Source organism: Thunnus maccoyii, chromosome 17 (assembly GCF_910596095.1).
Source record: "Thunnus maccoyii chromosome 17, fThuMac1.1, whole genome shotgun sequence".
Taxonomy (NCBI): Eukaryota; Metazoa; Chordata; class Actinopteri; order Scombriformes; family Scombridae; genus Thunnus; species Thunnus maccoyii.
Genome location: NC_056549.1, coordinates 1,556,336 through 1,577,516, shown reverse-complemented (window position 1 = coordinate 1,577,516; position 21,181 = coordinate 1,556,336). Strand labels below are relative to the sequence as shown.

Below are 21,181 nucleotides of genomic sequence, written 5' to 3'. Positions count from 1 at the left end.
GGAACAGAAATATAAACCAGAAATTAATGTTCAAAGAGGTAAAAAAAAAAAAAAAGAAAAAAATATATAAATAATATAACTAGACATCAAACTGAGTCTAACAAACATTTCAAAGGTAAAAGGTTGAACTTTTATTCACAATATTTAAGCCAAATCAAAAACCTGTCTGTCTGTCTGTGCTGAAGAAGACTGTATGAAACGGTTAAAGGCTGGAAAAAGCTGGTAAGTGGAGCTTGAGTTGATCATCGCTGTGAGTATCAAAGTGATTCAGGTTGTGAGAATAAGATGCACAAAGCTTTGGACACACTTAGATGTTTATATGTAAAGTATATAAAGAAATGATTCTGCGTCTTAGCCAACAGAACCATCATGCATCAGAAAGCTTAAAACCAGCCTGTTTATTTACATTATGGAGATACAAGTTTTCCACAGGACAGAGACCTGCAGTGTTCACACAAAGACTGGAAATGGAGGGTGGGAGTAAAAACAAAGAGCTTTCCTGTTGTTTGTCCCGAACGAGGCAGAGAGACGACAGACACCCAGCAGACAGCAGGGATGTCTTAAAAAACTGAGATTTAATCTTCTCTGTTTCTAAGCGGAGAGAATCCTGCTGCTGCTGCTGCTGCTGCTGCTGCTGCTGGACCACATCTCTGAGGGAAGCAAGGAGGGTCAGGAGGGGAAGAGGAGTGAAAGGAGTGAGGAAGGCCGGAGGAGGAGAGTACAGAAGTCAGACGGTGGTGGACAGAGAGGGAGGGAGAGAGAGAGAGAGAGAGAGAGAGACTCGGAGGTGCAGTTTCTTGCTGCTGAAGGGAAAAAGCAGAAGTTTGGAAGCAGAAATGGGACCGGCCGCCACCTCGCTCGCTCTGCTGTGTTTGTGCTCTCTGGGTGTGTGTGTTCCTACTGGGACGGCCGACGCTGCACCGACACAGGTAAGAACTGTATGTTTCTGCTCGTGTGAATGTGTTCTTTATAAATATGACTTTTTTTTTTTTTTTTTTTTTTATTGGAGATGTTGCTGTTACTGTTTGTGTTTTACATTCTCAGTCAGGCTGTTTGTTTTGGGTGAAACACTGAACCCATTCACACAGTGTATGTACATGTGTGTGTGTGTGTGTGTGTACCAGGTATGCTGTTGAGCTATAAATCCGTCATATATAATGGAAAACTAACGCACAGCGAGGGTTTAATGAGGCGCTGATCACTGGACGTGGACTTGAGAAGAGGAAAAGAATGTCACACTCAGCTCCATGTGCATTCCTCTTTTATTTAGATGACGTTTCGGCCCTCTGACGTCCTTCAAGATCAACAATAACAATAGGACTCAGTCACTGGTATGTTATGTAGGACACACCCTAGTAACACATCTGATGGTGGTTAGATAATCATGTTCCAACATCAGGGTGAGAAAAAACAATCAGGAGGCCTTCAGCCAATCAGAACTCTTAACAAACAGTGACAGGAACCATTATGTCTAATACCACATATAGACATTTAAATTTTACATTATCTTTTTTTTGGTTAAGTGAATTCAAAAATCCATTTATTTAGAATAGATTTCTAATAGATATACAGAAAAAGATCAACCTCAGATCTACACGAACATCATGAACAACTTCATCTAAATATCCAATCAATAGAGGAACATTACAGAAACATTTCAAGTCATAATCTATAATCAATCCATGAGGTGACAGAGTTCTCAGACGGTGGATCCAACAGTGATACCTTCTCAATACCAATATATCTCAGAGAGGAAACAGAATGTGCTGCTACTGAATAATTCATGTTGTTGCATCTAATAGTTCTTCTATGTTCAGCAATACGAGTTTTCAGTCTTTCCAACGTATGAAAGGCAAGTGATGAGATAAATGACTCCTTTTATAGGGATGTTTTTACCTGTGTGAAGATGTTTAAAACTGTTACAACAGTAAGTATAATTACACTGACTACAACAACCACAGCGACGGTTGTTGTCAGGGATACGTGTTAGCTCGGACTGGTACTGATTGAAGAGGAGGTAAATATGAGTGAACCAGGTGGTCTCTCAGGTTTTTACCTCTTTTATAAACCATGAGAGGTTGTTCTTTGTTTTGTTATTATTCCCTTTATCTGTTCTGCATCGTTAGAATACTCTGTTGTAAATATTATTCAGTCATTTGATCTCACTGTAGATTTATTGTTTAGAGATCTGACCTAGATCTGTCTTTTATTTTAATGGCAGCATTATTTAGGACAGCTTTCTTGTATCCTCCTTGTTTCTCATGTCACTCATGTTTCTGTGAAAATCATCAGTTTTCTGGCAAAACTGACTTAAAGGGAGACTATTTTTAATGGTAAGGGATGATTTTATTTATTGTCTTCCACATACTGCACCCAAAAGTAAAAGAGCTCCACAGGATGTCGTCTATACAGTCAACAGAGCTGTCAGATCCCGACCGGTTACGCCAAGGATCATTTGAACTCAGCCAACAGCAAAGAGAAAGTATCATCTGCAGTGAATCTTTGTTCGACCAGTCACTGCTACAGTCTACTGAAGTCTCCAATGAACTATTCAACTTTTCTGACTGACTCATAGAGAACGCCGGGTCCAAATCCACCTACATGCAATTACTCGATTACATCAGACAAAAATAGTCTCCCTTTAAAGACTTAAGGGGAAACTATTTTTTAATGGTAAGAGATGATCCGAGTCTTTTTATTTATTGTCTTCCATATACTGCACCCAAAAGTAAAAGAGCTCCAGAGAGCTACTTGTAATCCTCTCAATCATCATTTTTTTCCCTTTTAATCTGCAAAACTGACTAAGAGACTATTTTTTAATGTTAAAGGATGATCTTATAGTATACTTAGTAAAGTATTTCTGGCAGTAGGTTTTCTGATCAGATCTGTATACAAGTAATTATTCTCTCTAATGATCCATAAATCAAGAAAACTGATGCATTTGTGGTCATGATCCATAGTAAATGACAGAAATTCAGAACATTGTTGTCATTTACATTTACATTGTCAACAGTTGAGGTATGTAAAAAATGACAAAACACGTGATCCGAGTACCTCTACCATAAGAATATATTCTCCTTGAAGCCATGATTAGAGTCAATAAACTTCAAACAAGTTAGAACATGATGGTTAAAGGAACCACCCATCAATACTCCACATTTATGAATATAAAAGGTATCAGAGCATCCAATAGTTGTGTTTTAAAATCAACTCAGCCAACTCCAGAGGACAGTTCTCTGAGGTCCGTCCATAGAAAGACCTTTGACCCTGGAGCAGGTCCAACGTTGCGTACAGCCTTTTTCCTCAGCCTTGACCTCTTCTTCTGACTGCTTATGGTTTGTTTGGATAAAAAACTAGAACTTGAGGCTGATGAGCGAAGATCAGTTTGTTTATGTGGTCCGTTCAAGATTCCTCCAGAAATAGACGCTGCCTTCACTGCATCCTCTCTGTCTCTTTTGACCTTTTTGATTTTAATTTATTTGATATCTCTACAGAGCTTCTCTTGCATGTCTTGATTAGCCTTGAAAATGTCATTGAACTTTTCTTCATTTCTGATTATTTGGGGTAGAGATGGCTTTTTTCTCATCAATTGATTTGTCCAATTCATTTGTGTCTTTTTTAAGTTGAGTCATAAGATCACACCAGCGTCCACAGAAATCTTCTGTTTTTTTGCTCAGCATGGGTTCCCTCTGCCAGCTAAGACCTCAGGGAGTGACTCCTTGTCTGATGTAATCGAGTAATTGCATGTAGGTGGATTTAGACCCGGCGTTCTCTATGAGTCAGTCAGACAAGTTTAATAGTTCATTGGAGACTTCAGTAGACTGTAGCAGTGACTGGTCGAACAAAGATTCACTGCAGATGATACGTTCTCTTTGCTGTTGGCTGAGTTCAAATGATCCTTGGCGTAACCGGTCGGGATCTGACAGCTCTGTTGACTGTATAGACGACATCCTGTGGAGCTCTTTTACTTTTGGGTGCAGTATGTGGAAGACAATAAATAAAATCATCCCTTACCATTAAAAATAGTCTCCCTTTAAGTCAGTTTTGCCAGAAAACTGATGATTTTCACAGAAACACGAATGACATGAAAAACAAAGAGGATACAAGAAAGCTGTCCTAAATAATGCTGCCATTAAAATAAAAGACAGATCTAGGTCAGATCTCTAAACAATAAATCTACAGTGAGATCAAATGACCGTATAATATTTACAACAGAGTATTCTAACGATGCAGAACAGATAAAGGGAATAATAACAAAACAAAGAACGACCTCTCATGGTTTATAAAAGAGGTAAAAACCTGAGAGACCACCTGGTTCACTCATATTTACCTCCTCTTCAATCAGTACCAGTCCGAGCTAACACGAATCCTTGACAACAACCGTCGCTGTGGTTGTTGTAGTCAGTGTAATTATACTTACTGTTGTAACAGTTTTAAACATCCTCACACAGGTAAAAACATCCCTATAAAAGGAGTCATTTATCTCATCACTTGCCTTTCATACGTTGGAAAGACTGAAAACTCGTATTGCTGAACATAGAAGAACTATTAGATGCAACAACATGAATTATTCAGTAGCAGCACATTCTGTTTCCTCTCTGAGATATATTGGTATTGAGAAGGTATCACTGTTGGATCCACCGTCTGAGAACTCTTGTCACCTCATGGATTGATTATAGATTATGACTTGAAATGTTTCTGTAATGTTCCTCTATTGATTGGATATTTAGATGAAGTTGTTCATGATGTTCGTGTAGAGCTGAGGTTGATCTTTTTCTGTATATCTATTAGAAATCTATTCTAAATAAATGGATTTTTGAATTCACTTAACCAAAAAAAAAGATAATGTAAAATTTAAATGTCTATATGTGGTATTAGACATAATGGTTCCTGTCACTGTTTGTTAAGAGTTCTGATTGGCTGAAGGCCTCCTGATTGTTTTTTCTCACCCTGATGTTGGAACATGATTATCTAACCACCATCAGATGTGTTACTAGGGTGTGTCCTACATAACATACCAGTGACTGAGTCCTACTGTTATTGTTGATCTTGAATAACACCAGAAGGCCGAAACGTCATCTAAATAAAAGAGGAATGCACATGGAGCCGAGTGTGTGACACTTTTTTCTGACATAAATCTGTCAGTCACATGATGGGACTCGGATAAAAAGTCCCACAATGTAAATCATTAGATTTTAGGGTGAAGACTTGGTTTGAGGTTAAGGGTAGGATTAGGGTTTGGGTAAGTCTCCAGGAAATTAATATAAACTGATGTAATACCCTCTAAATGTAACTGTGTATGTAGGAGGGACTCATGCAGAATCACAAGACAATCAGATTAATTTTGTGAAAAATGATGCTAAAAGTTCAATTAAAGGATGTCATCATTGTCATGTGAATGGTATTTGTTGGCTGATCTACTGTACACAATGACATCATGGATTGACAGACATGTTGAAGATAATAACGGTACAACAGCGGTTTAAGTCTGGTATTAATGATGACACACCCAGAACAGAGAAGCTGCTCCACCCGGCAGGTTTTTCTTCTCTTCAGGTTGAACATGTGTGTCAGACATCTGAGTGAAAATGATCCCAGTGATACTGTGATACTGTATGATGATGATGATGGCTTTGCTCTTACTTACATGGTGCCAAACTAAGATGGGTTTGATTAACATATGAGGTTTAGTTTACTCATCATAAGGAGTTGTTCTCAGTCAAGCCTGGTAAAACAACCCTGATGCCATCATGGTGATGTCATCAGGGTTATCTTGAGGCTGAAGTTCTACTGACGTCTGCTAGATGCTCCAACTTGCTCCCAATCAAATAGCGTCAACTTCTCTGGAAACACTAAATCAGTTTTTGACCAGAGTCATTCTGGTCTCAATGTCTAAATTCAGGCCCTCTAATAAGTGTGCTGGTGTTCATTGTGGAATTATTTCTCTGTTAATAAGATTTGAAGACTTATAGTAGCTTTGATGTCTGCTGTGTGGGCGCTAATTGACAGTTGGCTCACCTGCTAACACAAAATTAATGTTACTGGATTACGTTACCTGCCCTGGTAGCAAAAATTAGCTAAAGTAGCTAAATTGGTCCGAGGTCTGAGGTAGCGGGGGTGTTTCAAGAGCATGAAAGGCAACAACCGCACTCCTTATTTGGAAGATGGCGCCGACCAGAAGCTGCAACTCTGAGCTTCAATGAAACCAGCAGGTGATGTCACACCTCACTACGTCCATCTTTATATACAGTCTACAGGATGGAGACTGCACATTTACACAGTCTATGTAATAAAATGGGGGTGTGGATGGAGGGAAATGTAGGTGTTTACCAGGCAGGGAGCTGCTAAGGGTTGCATGATGGGAAATGTAGGATCCAGTGTTTTTGACCCATACTAAGGACTAATAGTCAGGATATCTTGACCTTTGCTGCTTTGACTTTGTCCGTTCTTTTTTTTTTAATAATCTGCCTCTTGTGAGATGCTGCAACTTCATGGAATACCCCTTTAAATGTGACAGAATCAGTACCTGATAAATGTGGACATAATTGTGATTTTTTTAAATCTCTATGTATGTGTGTGTGTGTCAGGCACTTGTGTCAGAGGTGAAGAAGACGAGGGGCGATGTTCCGGACATTCTTCCAGAGCCTGAACCAGAACCGACCAACCCGGTGTCAGACTTTGAGAACTCATACAACTACGTCTGTACGTCTTCATATTCACATCCAATTCAAATTTAAACCCTTTAAACTTACTACTAGCTCTTTACTTTAACGTCGAACAGTAATATACACTCTCTTATGCTCTCTTTCTTGTTTTTTTCCTCCTTTCTGTTCTCTCATACCGTGTTATATTCTATTATATATATATATTATATTCTATCTATATTCTACCCTACAGTGTCCAGACTAGCAGGTATGGACCAGGCAATCCATAAGCTGAATGTTGGTCACTACACCCTGGATGTTAAAGTCAGCCAGCTGATGGACCGTCTGTCCAGGATGGATTGTAAGACAGTCACATCATCGCACATTAACACTGATTACATCCATATTTACAGATTATTTGTTATATTTTACCCTGTTCATAAATTATACATGTCTGGCGTTCCCTATGAGTCAGTCAGTATAACTTTCAAGTGTACAAATAAAGGATTGTTGTGTCGCCCCCTTGAGACAAAAAGTTTTTTAAAAATGCATTAGTCTTCCAGATTTTATCAAAACTTAATATGCAGTTCTGATGTGAAGTGTAAGACATTGTACAGAATGAATTAAACAGATGAATGAAGGATGAAACTCCATAATTATCACTAAATCCATCATGGGTTTAATTATAGTAGTCGGTGATGATGCGATCAAGTTAAGAAAGCAGTGTCATTTGCCACTGAAGACATTTGTTGTGGATATTTTGAGCGACGGTCAGCAGTGGAGAAAGACGCACACAAGACTTTTGATGTCTTAATGCTGAAAATGCTTACTGAAAGCACTCGGCCAAGATCAGTAACAGTAAACACCAGAGTGTTCTGCTCCGATGCCGTCTCTTTCTGTTCTGTCCTCTGAAGGTCCGAGTCCTCGTCTTTATCAGCCTACAATATGAAAAATTAGTCTGATTGGTTCACTAGTTTCTAAACAAGGGACTGCACTTTACCTGTGACTGTTGTAATTTCAGCAGTTTTGGTTTGAGCGTCTGTCATCCACCCATTTGTGTAATTTAGCGAAGCCTCCTCTGACCTTGGTAACCATGGAAACCTCTCTAACAGAGAGGTTTCTGCCTTCCCCAAAACATCACAGACAGTTGAAGTCTCAAGGAGAAGATATCTTCATCTCTGATTAAGAATTACAGTGTGACGTCAGAGCCAAGCTTGACCCGATGTGACCTCTAAAGATGGAAAGTTCCATAACAACATTCAGCTTAGAGTTCAAGGAAAAGTCATGAGAGGAATAGCTGTCCTGTACTGTCTCATGTTTTCTTCTCGTTTCTGTTGTTTCTCGTCACTAACGTGGCAGCTAAAGTCGGGGAGCTGGAGGACAGCATCCGGGAGGTCTATCAGCACAGCAAGGACAACCGCAAGGAGATGGGAAGACTGGAAGGTATCAAACTGAGTTATTTTCCCTCAGATCTCTTTCTTACACCCCAATTACTGCTGAGCACATGGTTGAAAAATGATCAGACTTCACTTTATCTAACGGACTATATATCTGTGATTGTTACAGAGGGACAGTATTCAAGATCATTTATCACAGTGATGAAATAAACCACAGCATCAGTCAGTATTACGCTCTGTGTTTGATTTAAGTGGAGTTGCAAATTGTTTTTAAAAAATCTTTTGTCTAAAACAGGAGGGTGAATATTGGATTTATATTCATCAGGTCGCCAACAACAGATAAGTTAATGCTGATGTTACTCTGAGTGTAAATAAGCAACATTTACTGACATATTCACTACAACTACTTTATAATAGTTCAATATTGTGTTCACAGCTCTTTGTGCTGCTCCAATATAGCAAAAAAGAGGGAAAAAAAAAATCAATTATGACTTTTTTAAAGACCTAATGAGATGCTGTCTGCCACAGTGTCTTCTCTGAAACTACCACTAGGGGGCCCCAAAGTCTGAAAGTTTAAAAATCTATGACAGTGGCTTTAAACTCCCACAATAAAGCTTCTACGTAATTGTGATAAAGCATCTGTCTTGTTTTCTCTGATTTTTAGGTTGCCAGAAGGGACGCAGGGTGGGATACAAATGTTATCTGGTCTACAATAGCTACGAGGACTACGCCGGAGCGTCCAGGAAGTGCATGGAGCGTGGCGGCCGCATGGCGATGCCCCGCGACCGCAAAGAGCAGGAGGCGCTGGCCGACTACGTCAAATCCTTCTTCCACCCGGGGAACTGGCCCGTCTGGCTGGGCATTAACGACCTGCGATCTGACGGCATGTACGTCTTCGAGGACGGGACGCGGGTCTCATACTTCCAGTGGCGCAAGCACTTCCTGTCCAGCCAGCCGGACGGAGGGAGGCGAGAGAACTGTGTGGCGATGTCGTCGGACGACGGCGACTGGTGGGACCACTACTGCGATCGGGCCATGAACTATCTGTGCGAGTTTGACGACAGAGTGGCACTTTAAAAAAATGAACTCTTTGCAAAATAGCTGTACTCTCTCACTGCCTTACTACTACCTTACACTTTATATTTTTAAATAACTTATTTGGCTTTAAAGACACTTTCCTCAACCTAAAGAATAGAAAGTTTCATCTTGTCACCTCTGACCTGCTGTGATGTCACCGTGTACCGACACACCCTGGAGTACACGTCTACATCACTGCAGGAAGGTGAAAGGTCAAACCACCGGAGGTCAGCAAAAACAAGATTTTCAGGGTTTAAGTTCCTCTTTAAAGTACAGACATGAGACTAACCGTGTTCATTTCTACATAGAGTAGAAACTTTTTTAATACAAATATCTGTTAGGATTTAATTTCAGTTGGACCAGAATTGTTTACAGCATGATAAAAAAAACATTTAAATAGAATGTTAGGTTTTTACAATGAAATATATATTTTTAAATGCGCACAAATTATTACTCTGCTATTTATCTTGATTAGGGAGGATTATTGATGCAGCTGCAGTGATATGAATGTAAGCCAGTCAGGACTCAGCTGTGATTTCACACTTGGAATTCAAAATATTTGTTCAAGTCTCCAAAAAAGGGAAATGAAAAGCCGGGAGGCACGTCTGGAAGACTCAGCACGCGTCGGACCTCCTGAAGATATAAATCAGCGTGTATTTGGGTTTAACAGGAATTAAGCAACACTTCTCTTATACTTCTGATCTGATGAAACTGTTGTTTGAACAAAGTCTGGGTGCCACTTTCCTGTTAATCTGCTGATTCCTCAACATATCTGGCCAGTGCAGACCAGCGTTTCGATCTCATTGCTGAGTCCGCTTTAACTCTCCCATTATATAAAAACGAGAAAACTGTAAATAAAAGGCTGAATGTAAATGTTTTTCACAAATCTTTACTAAAGACTGACACAGTTTACAGCATCATTTTCTGAAAAAAAAATGTTCAAAAGGGTAAAACAATGATTTGCAACGATGATTTTTTTGATACTGGTGCTGATAATAAAATGATACCTTTTTGATATCTTACTTTTTTTTTCCAAGGACTCCTCTTTCATTCAGTTAGATGTTGTCTAAATACCTGCAACCGTACAAGAACTTTGTCTAAAAATTGGCTAAATTGTGATTTAAATCAGGATCAATCTAACCAGATGTTCGATTACAATTTGATACTCGATGTTCTTCTTCTACTTGATCGGTAACAAAAAGGCATTTAAAGGTTCAAAGATCAAATCTATAGCAGAGCAGCAATATCTTTGTACTGTAAAAATCCTAAAGTACAGTCTACAAACCAACCTGCATTAAAAACAGAGGACGCAGCAGCAAAGATTTCTCTTCTCATCATTTCTACAAGCCATGAAGTTGGCAGTGATGACACCATATTACATAATTTATGAGTAATAAAGTCATTTGTACCTAAATTTAAACACATGAGGACACCGAAACACCTTTAACGTAAACCTTGATAAATGCTGAACATTCAAGATCTGGTTACAATTGCAAATCAGTGAAACATTTATATAATATAAAATTAAAAAAAAATGAATTACATTGTATTCCAGTTGTACTATTTATTTTAAAATGCTGCCATTACAACACCGGCACAACAAAAGAAGAGCAGTCGTCTTTTCCGCACAGTTTAGCATCGGTCACGCCTCTTCATGATGTCATGAGTGTGAGACGTGACGTCATTAACGTGAGTCAAAGAGCCGCTCTTCCTCTGTGGTGTCAGTGCTGTTAAAATAGAAACCTCTCTAATCCCTGACGTAACCCGGGCTCAGTGCGTCTGTCGCAGTTTTTTTTTACGTATCGATGTTTCTACGCAGAGTCGGCGCCGCCCGCAGGTTCGGCCGCCTGCAGGATGAGCTGCACGGTCGGTCTGTCCAGAGGGTTTTTAGGCCGGTGAGAAAGGAGAACGTTCCCCGCTTCGTCCAGCAGAAAGTCTCCTCCCATCTGAAACAGTAAAACACGTTCAAGCTGCATTATTTAAAACTTCATATTAACACAGAATCAAATGGATATAAATGAAGAAGAATTATTACTAAACTCTGCTGCTCCTCAGAGCTTTTTAGCCTCTTTTGGTTTAATGTTTTTGTTTTATGTCCTGCACGTTGACTTCAGTACAGAGGTATAAAATGGCAAAAACATATTTAAGTATTTAAATTTTAAAGTATATAAGGAATATCTAGTCCTAACTATCCAACATTTTACTTTTGTTTTGGGTCATTTGTAACAGGATACAAGATACATTACAGAGCTAACACAAAGCTATCACAGAGAAAATAAGTCCAGTTTAATCACAAACTGTCTGTTACTGAAAAACTAATTAAGAAAATCTTCTAGTGCTTAAAACTGTTACTAAGAATCTGCTTTGTCTTTTGTTTGGAAATTTAGTCGTATCTTGATGATCATAACTCTGTTATCAAGAAAAATTAACAGATTATTGAAACAGAATTTAAGATGAAGATGCTTCTATGTAACAGGATGTTAGGGTTAGAAAGTCTCAGGTTTAATGTGCAGCAACTGGTTTGAGGAAATTTGATTAATTTTAACTGTTTGGGAGTAAAATGCAGCACTGAAGCACAATATTAACTGACATGATTAACACAATCCTGTTTTATCAACAAATCTTAAGGTCTTGAGTTGTAAAGTCTAGTTTTTTATTTTTATTTTAGGACCTTCATTTATTCAACTGATATTAAGTTTACATGGTGCAGATTCTAAAACGTGGCCACATGTACTAATCCAGTAAACACAACACATGAAGAAGAGGAAGAAGAGAGAACCAGCAGCTGATTTTTTTGCCCCTGATGCTGCCTGATCAGATCGATCTGATCTGTTTCCTGTGTCCGTCTGTGTCGTCCGTCTGTACCTGATAGATGTCTTCCAGCAGGTGAGGAGGGACGTCGGGGAAGTCTCTGTCCACGGCTCCGTACTCTCCGTACTGCAGCAGGCAGCCGAACCTCATCACCTTGGTGTAGGACGAGCCGAGGCCGAAGCTCCTGTAGACCTGCGCCAGAGACGACACCGTTGGCTCATATTTCTTTCGGCAGGTTTATGGAATTAAAAGTAAAAGTTGAAACATCCGCTCTGGATTCGCCAATATGAAAAGTATTTGCTGGATGACCTGATTAGTAATCGGCTCTGTTTTGCATGTGGAAAATCTTCTCTGTCTCCATATTTGGTCGACTGCCCTCGTTTCCATCTCACATCTGCTAACATCTGGTGGTCGACTTTTCAGAATAGATGGTTTGGAGGTTTGGAAGCTTTACTTTTCTGACCTACCATCAAACAGCTGTTAAATCCTCTGCTTCCCTCAGCTGCTGCTGCTTTTTTTTTGTTTGTGCTGATTCATTTCTGGTTTCCATAAGTTGGTTTCCTCTTTAATATTTATGTACCGTGACCAACCACCAGCGTTGAATAAACAGTATATAATAAAACTGAGTAAACCCCCTTTATAATATCACTGAAATGTTAAAATGATTCAAAACTGTATCATCTTATAATACTTGTAGTATCTTTAGGGTGAAATGTTGAGTATTTGATCTTATTTATAATTAAAAACAAACAGGTTAGACAGACTAAATTAAAATACAGGCCTCAAAGTAAAACCTCAGTGCAACAATAATTACCTGTGACTTCCAATTAGGATTAATCGCCTGAAAAAGGTTATAAAAGAACCTGTGAACAACTTTCTGACTTCTGGCCTGGGTTGTGTCTAATGCAACATGATGAGGAACTGCCTGAACACGTAAGAAACCAGATTGTGAGACTTCATAAAGACGGGAGAGGATAAGGAGACATGATGTTTAAATACGGAGAAAACGGTGCATATTTTAATAACAATGACGGCAGCAACACTACATGAGCATGGGTAACCAGGGTAACCAGGGTAACCAGGGTAACTTGGCTAAGTCGGCAAACATACATCCATGAGCAGGCTACACGTATGCTACAGCTAAGTGGTGCACTGCCAAAAAAAAGTGCTAGCATTATTGTTCCATACGTCAGAGTTCGTAGATTGTTCCACTATTTTGACAGTAATTGTTTGGGTCAGGGAGCACACAGAACCATTACACCCCTACGGGAGAGGGTACAAGATCATCAGTCGGCTGCTGAACAGAAGCCAAAACACAGCTGCAGGAAGACCCATACTACCAATAACAGAAGGTGCAGCTGCCGTCCTCTGAAAATGACGGCACACACGATTCGCTATTTACGCAGCCTTGCATTGAAAAAGAGACGGGCAAGTGCTTCTGACTTGGCACAAGGATTATCTGTGGAAACTGGTGTTTCAGTGACTCCTCACACAGTGTGAAGGACACTGCAGGAAGTCAACCTCTACGGACCACGTCCAACAAGAAAACCATTGCTCACTAAAACAGCACAAAACTGCTGCAAGATTAAACTGAACTTAAACATGAAAAGAAGCCTGAAGATGAATATTAGCAGCATGTTCTTTGTTCAGATGAAACCAAAATAAATGGATCAGATGGTGACTGCATGGTGCCGACCGTGAAACATGGAGGTGGGAGCGTGCTGATACGGGGCTGCAGCAGTGCAAAAGGTGTAGAGATGACATTTATAGATGGCACTATGAAAGCAAGGTTGTAAAACCCAAATACTCCTAGTCTCAGGAAAGGTTGGCAGGAGAGGAAATATGTCCCTGACCTGAATCCAACAGAACACCTTTAGAGTATTTTAAAGAGGAAGGTAGAGCAACAAAACCCCTCCAGCAAAGAGCAGCTGAAAAGAACCATGTGTGAAGGACGACAGAACATCTCTCAGCAGATTTGGGCAGAACTGGTATCATCCATGACCAGGAGGATCCAATCTGTCATCAAATATGAAGGCAGGCGTACTAAATATGAAAAAAGTCTCACTAATGAAGGGTGTGGTGACTTTTGTTGCAGTTCGTTCTTAAATATGGACCTTTCATTACAGTCTGATCAGTCAAATGAATCGGTTTAATTCCTCTTGTGTTAAATTAAACTGTATTAAATGGAAAGGATTTGTAATGAACCTTTCTTTGTGGATCCAGCAGCATGTCGAAGGTACATCCGGTCTGCTGCAGCCACAGCCGAGCCCCCGCCACGCCGCCGAAGGAAACCACCAAGACCCGCACCGACCGAGCCTCCAGCGCAGCCTGCAGAGGGCAAGAAAATAACATTTACAAGCTAAAACCTTCCTGTTTTTACTTCTTAAGGGTCTGTTACACTCACTTCTCCACATTTTTGCTCAACTGCCAGGAAGTTATTTATGTCAGAGTCAATGAGGCTGAGTGAAGAAAGACACTTTGGAAACTTGTTGGAACCTTTTTTGAACCCAGAATGAAGGAAAAAAAAGTCCAAACGTTCATTTTTTGATGTAAACATGGAACAAATACCTCAGAAGAAGTTTGAAAATGTCAAGTGAAGTTAATAATAGTTTTCCTGTTAAATTTAGATTGTTGGTCTGTGAAGTGTCAGTGAGTCGGTTGAAAACACGTCTCTGCCTTTTTAACGTTATAGTTTTTATATGATAAAAACTGAAGATGGTGGCTGATCTGACGCTAAATAAAGAACAAGCACCGTTCCTGTACTGCAGCTAATTAGTGCTGTTATAATAAGTCTGATGAGGACAAATGTGAGATGTCAGAATGTTTCATTCAATCAGTTGTTTGGCTGCTTTGATCAAATTTTACAGGAGGATAAAGATGGAAACTCTAAACTTCCCCAGTCATAAATGGAGCTTTTTTCATAACCAGTAACCCCCATGAACTGATGGTTAGTTAACGCTTTGGTCCCTGGACTCAGTTACACAACTGTGGGTATCAGTTAGCAGTTAGCCTAGCTTAGCATGCTAACGACTGCCTCTTGTTTTTGAGCTGTGTCTGTTTATCAGTGTTACAGCTGTTTTCAGCTAAAGCTGCTTAGAAAGTCACATATGTGACGTCATAACGTAATTACATTTATACAAGATCTTAAAAACTCAAGTAAAGAACATGAAGTCAAACTAAACTGACTCCAACCAGATTTATCATTAGCAAATTGTTTTTTCAAGCAGCTGCAGAAAATCGTCAACATGCATCTAAACATCTTACAGGCTGTTGTAGAGACTGAAGTATCATGAATAGAGAGACGATCCACAAACCAGAATAAACTCTTTATTCACTTTAAGTCTGTTTTGACAAAACAAAATCAAACTTAAATAGTGAAGTTAAATCATTTGGAATAAAAACAAACGACGAGAAGTTCCCCTGTTAAAGAAGAAGCTTTCACAACTCATTTACAACACATTAACAGCACATTGACCAACAGTTGAGCTGTCAGGGTGGAGTTATTTCCCCTGCAGTGATCCAGGGAGGCTCAACACTGCAGTAAGTAGTCTATGCAGTATTAGCACCTCTTTTAATCCCAGGTTTCTCCTTAAACCTGGGATAAATGAATGGAGTCTGGCTGGACGGCTGCAGGGACTCCGCCAGTGTACTGCGAGCTCGGCCTGAGTTGATCCCCTGCCGGGCCTGAACATCAGGGATTATTTTTAAAAATGTATTTTAAGATGTGAGGCTGCAGCTACCAGAGCGTCCCGCCAACCATCAGAGAGCAGGAAGAGAAAACAAGCACGACACCCGCGGAGACATGAGAGCAGCTGCTCGCTAACAGCTGCGTGTGTTTACAGCAGAGAGCAGGAGGGAGGACGTCACACAGCAACACTTTCACTTTACACACAGTAATATATAACCGAGACAACATATCCATACAGACGTGTTTTAAACTAACAAGCACCGAGTCTGACTCTGTTATGAGCGAGATGCGGCAGCGGGAACATTCAGTAAAGTATAGCGCGGTTGGCTTGTCTATAGCGCGGTATTAACTTTACCTACAGGACGCAGGTTTTATACACTAAAGGGACACAAACAGCTTTTTATGATGAACACAAAATGCAGTTTTAAATTTCTGCACGAAGCAGAGCAGCGAGATGATTCAAACGGTTAAAATGTGTTTTTGTGAATGAATAACTACCGTCAGATTAAAGACAAACTGACCTGACTGGCCTCCAGCTCGGCGACGTGGTCTCGTCACGGTAGTCATCCAAAATGTCTGATGAGAACCAGCAGCAGCTTCTGTCTCTGATCCAGGTACCGACCCAGACTCACACTCCTATAAAAACACACAACACACAGCACTTCAGACTAGCTGATGGTCTGAGCTGGTTGTTCTCGTGTTGTTGTCGGTCTCATATTGATCAGGACTCACTCTCCGCTGCGTCCATCAGTCAGCTGAGTATCAGGACTCAGACTGTCTGCCGTCTTTACTCCTGACAGCTGCCCGTCTGTCGTCTGCAGACCTCTGTCCACACTCTCCAGGAAGGAGTCCCACTCACTCTACACGCACGCACACACGCACACACACATGCATGCACACGCACACACAGACACGCACGTGCACACGCACACACACACACACGCGCACACACACACACACACGCGCACACACACGCACGCACGCATGCACGCACACACACACACACGCACACACGCGCACACACACGCACACACACACACACGCACGCACGCACACACACACACACACACACACACACACACACACACACACACACACACACACGCACGCGCACACACGCACACATGAGGGTAAAAACAAAAAGTTCCAGTTAAATCAAATCAATCATGTTCTTGGATTTAAAGTTATGAGTGCAGACAAATAAGTTATAATAAAGTAAAACTTAAACACGTGATTAAAAAACAACTAAACATCTGTTGAATGAGCACAGAGCAAAGTTCGGACCAATATGTTTTTATCTTAGCAAGGGCTAAAACGATCGATTATTTTCATTATTGATTAATTGATTAGTTGTTTGGTCCATAAAATGTCAGAAAATGGTGAAAAATATCTTGTTACTGTCATAGAAACCAGAAAATATTCACATTTGAGAAGCAGGAACAAGAGAATTGTGGAATATTTTTGTTACAAATGACTCTAAACTATGAATCAGTTACCAAGAACACATAGAAACTGTTTAGATCGTTTTGCAGTGGATGCAAACAGTTTTTATGTTGATTTATGAGCTGTTGATTGTGAAGAATGTGAATCTAATAAATATACTTGTACAGTGCAGTTAAACTCTTGCTCATATCTCATCTTCTTCATGTGTTTGAAACTGAATTTTTACGTCTCAATACAAACTAAAAGTTCTGGTGTAGCGTTCGGACCTCCAGCTGCAGGAGCTCCTCCACCTGCTCTCGAACCGCCGCGACGCTGTCAAGATACAACACAAGGTGTGAGACGCGCTTTCATCTCCATCAATGACTGATCAGACACACAGAGAGAGATATATCACGTTACTCAGGACCAATATCTACCAGCTGGAACCATGTTTATCTTTGTCTGTCTGTTTTCAGGAGTGTTTTGATGATGACATCACATTTGGATGTTTTCATGTTGAAAGTGTTTCAATGAGTGAAGATAAATATGATAAAAACAGGAACTGATTCATGGTTGAGTCTGTTCAAACACAACTGCTTCCAGTGAAGAACAAACAGGTCGTCTCTTAATTCTACAATATTATTTAATTAATTATCTGCTCATCCAGTGATGTGACACGACAGTTTCAGTTTAACTTCAAGGCTGCAACCAACGATTATTTCCTACATTAATTAGTCTGATAATCATTGTTTTGTCTTTATAATGTCAGTAATTAGTGAAGAATCCCAGTTATAATTCCCCACAGCCCAGTGTGACGTCATTGTCTAATTAACACCCCAAAATATTCTGTTTACTTCCAAGTATGACAAATAAAAGCATTAAATTCTCACATTTTAGAAGCTGGAACCATCAAAACTTTAGTTTTATTGTTTTTTTTTAAAACAGACTGAACTGATTATTCAATTATTAAAATGAGTTTCCTATTGATTATCTGTTGATTGACTAACTGATTAGCTGTTGCAGCTTTAAAAGAAAGAAGCTTGTGAGCTTTACGGCCCTGAGTTCTGCCTCACAGGCTCTACAGGCTGCCGTAACCTGGACTGCGTTAAAGTCCTTTTTTATCCTCTAGATCCAGGTTTATGTTTATGATTATAACACCTGGGATCAGTTTTTTTAGTTTAATGTATAATTATTAATTTATAACCTCATCTCCATCACAAACATAACAACTGAGAATGATTCAAATACTGGAGGGAATGAGGATGTGACTTTGTTTATTATTATTATTATTATTATTATTATTATTATTATTATTATTATTATTATTATTATTATGATGATTATACTCACTGATAAGACTTCTGCCAAATAGCTTCTGCTTCACTCTTCTTTTTCACTCCGAGGCTGCTCAACAGGAACATAAAACAGTGACTATCCAGTATAAAAACAAACATTTAGACAGAAACAGCAGATAAACTTAATTAAACTAAAGCCATCAGTGCACTGAGAGCCCGCCCCCCACCTCTTATAGAAGTTTGCTCCGGCTGTGATCAGACCGAATAAAGTGGTGATTTTATACGGGACGAAATTCTCCAGAGAGGCTGTGTGAGAACAAAGAGACGTATTATTGGTTAGAAAGATTTAAACAATGTCATTGTGTTGGCAAAGAGCATGACAGGGATTACATTACACCACCTTCATGCCAGTGGGCCTTTTAATCCACAGACTCGATCACACTGATCTACTTTAACAAATACACAAGAAGCAAGTTGTCCAGCCGAGATGTGAAATATAAAAAAGGACACTTGTGATCTAATAATAAAATGTTAGAATAAATAGTGTAAATACGATCCCAGACTTCACTCACTTTTCCACCATTTTTATGCTTTTCATGCCTATTTGGAACAAAACATAAGATGTGTAACATAAATAAACACTAAATCCGAAATAATCTGATATTTTCTTCAATTCGGCGCAAATATAATCAACCCAGAAACACGAACTCAACTACAATTTTGTTTTTTATTATTGGTTCACATGTTTTTCCGGCTGTCTTCCGTTTAAACGCCCAATCAAACAGCACAGCTATTAAATCAATATTAAAGTTGATATTTCAGTAAATTGACTGTTAGTTTAAATCTTTTTTATGCCGAATTACACATAAGATCAAACGACATCACACAAGATAGTAAACTATTTCCTCCGACGGAATTTTAAATTAAATGGAGACAAATCCCATTAAAACGTCTCATTTCCAGTGAAGTCCGCCAGTAGAGGACTTCACTGGTCCTGCAGGTCTTACCTTCAGCATCCTGCTGGGCTTTCTGCAGCAGAGCTCTGCTCAGGTTCACCAGCAGACTCAGACCACCTGTTAGAGTCTCCTCTGACACATCTTCAGCCATGATCACCTTCCTCACCTTCCTCACACACACACACCGACTACTGTCAGCGACCCCGCAGCTGTTTGTTAAACATGCGTCCTGATCATGTGACTAAGTCACGTGGCGCCACAGTAAAACCTTTAACAAACTCTCAATGGATGTATTGAACCCTTCTTCTTCTTTTTATTTGTTTTAGTGGTGGTTGGCATCCAAAATGTCGCTTTACCGCCACCTACTGGATCTAAACCAGAGTCTCCACTCATTAAATTAAATAATAATAATAATTCCCGCGCTCTCTCTGCTCTATAATCTCTATCTTTCAGGTGTTTGAGAGAAACTAAAAGCTTCTCTCAGCAGCTGCTGCACATCTTCTCCACAAATCTCCCGGCTGCATTTACATTTATATCAATTTTCTCCTCCAGCAGTTAATCTCCAAAAAAAAAAGGCCAAAAACTTCAGCTGATCTTTATAAAATCAAGACCCCGCGTGCTTCCTGACTGATTCCTCCTCAGCTTCTTATCTCTCATCTTAACATTTCTTACCTGCTTCCTGATGCTCGAGTCTCCTCTGAGATCCTTCAGAGTGATTCAGTGTTTATGCAGCATCTAGTGGTGACTTTCAGACGGTGGGAGAAGAATTTACTGTTTAGACTTAAAGTTTTAACTGTTTTAAAAAAATAAGTTCATTTAAAAAACATTTCATTAAAAGTAAAAATCCTGAAGCCAAAAGTTTATTCAAGTACATAAAAAAGATGAATGTATGACATAATAATTAATAATAATAATCCTGTAATACTGCATATGTATGTAAATAATATTAATCTGCAAAATAACTAAAGGTGCCAAATAAAAGAAGTCAAGTATTTTTCACTTGACTACAAATGTAGTGAAGTAGAAGTCATGGAAATACTCAAGTAGGCTGTAAACCTCAAAACTGTCCATAAATACAGTATTTGAGTAAATGCAGTTTAGATTCTGTACTTGTTCATGTCCTGTATACTGAGTTTCTGTCTTTATGATGTTTATTTATATAACTTCTAGTTTAGTGAACTGCATGTATGTTAAGTCTTCTTCTACACTGATGACTCTAAACTGGGGAGTAAGAACAGATGAAGGTCAACAACCAGTTAATTTTACTGGAGAAAGACGAGGTGATGTAACCTGCTGAGATTATTGGATGATTTATTGGAGCCACCTGTACCGGCTGTGGTTTTACTGCAGCTTTACAGTTTATATAATAGTTATTATTACTCTGTGTTGTCATATTTGCAGTAATTGGTGGTCAATGCAACCATAAAATCTACAAAATGTGGATGAGGACGTTTGAGCAGACGGTCAATAGTTTCAAATGGTTCAAATTTGTTTTTCCTGGTTTAATATCTATCGTCCAAAACGTCTGACTGGACCCAAGATCAACACAACAATAAATCAGTTAATATGAAAATAATATCCTCACATTTAAAGAGTTGCAGAGTATTACGTCAAGTGGAAAACATTTAAACTATTGTCTTACATCTTTTTGTATGAAATGTGATACATAATAATAAAAAAAACATTTAATTAAGTAATAAAAGTATAAATGTGTAGATGAAAGTACCAGTAAAACTTATTTTCACTGTTATGAAGCTCAAACATGATCAGTCCGCTTCGTATGGAAGCCCTCTTCTGCCAGGAAAATAAATAAATAGATTAAAAGTTATGTATAATAAAAATGAAAAATGACGCTTGGTAAGTCAAAAGTTTGAGATACTAAATCATAATT

The 21,181-nt window shown here is 39.3% G+C and overlaps 2 protein-coding genes across 3 annotated transcripts; one reads left to right on the top strand and one right to left on the bottom strand.

Moving 5' to 3' along the window:
• The first annotated feature begins 633 nt into the window (after positions 1 to 633).
• Positions 634 to 10,907, top strand: clec11a (C-type lectin domain containing 11A). The gene is made up of 5 exons (XM_042389803.1): positions 634 to 929; positions 6,588 to 6,702; positions 6,898 to 7,005; positions 8,004 to 8,087; positions 8,706 to 10,907. The coding sequence occupies exons 1-5, from the start codon at positions 837 to 839 to the stop codon at positions 9,116 to 9,118; spliced, it is 813 nt and encodes a 270-aa protein (XP_042245737.1). The 5' UTR covers positions 634 to 836; the 3' UTR covers positions 9,119 to 10,907.
• selenol (selenoprotein L) lies at positions 9,988 to 19,628 on the bottom strand. Of its 2 annotated transcripts, none has more exons than XM_042389775.1 (9): positions 19,342 to 19,628; positions 18,562 to 18,640; positions 18,390 to 18,470; positions 17,327 to 17,372; positions 16,350 to 16,477; positions 16,139 to 16,253; positions 14,135 to 14,257; positions 11,984 to 12,121; positions 9,988 to 11,064 (listed from the first exon to the last, which is right to left on the bottom strand). In XM_042389775.1, the coding sequence occupies exons 1-9, from the start codon at positions 19,439 to 19,441 to the stop codon at positions 10,930 to 10,932; spliced, it is 945 nt and encodes a 314-aa protein (XP_042245709.1). In that variant the 5' UTR covers positions 19,442 to 19,628; the 3' UTR covers positions 9,988 to 10,929. The 2 variants fall into 2 exon arrangements, with proteins under 2 accessions (XP_042245709.1, XP_042245710.1); XM_042389776.1 differs by having other exon boundaries at positions 18,390 to 18,443; positions 19,342 to 19,615.
• Positions 19,629 to 21,181: the final 1,553 nt, after the last annotated feature.

Coding starts and splice junctions, on each gene's coding strand:
- clec11a (XM_042389803.1), top strand. CDS start 837: ATGGGACCGGCCGCCACCTCGCTCGCTCTGCTGTGTTTGTGCTCTCTG. Junction 930..6,587: donor CCGACGCTGCACCGACACAG/GTAAGAACTGTA, acceptor TGTGTGTGTCAG/GCACTTGTGTCAGAGGTGAA. Junction 7,006..8,003: donor CCGTCTGTCCAGGATGGATT/GTAAGACAGTCA, acceptor CTAACGTGGCAG/CTAAAGTCGGGGAGCTGGAG.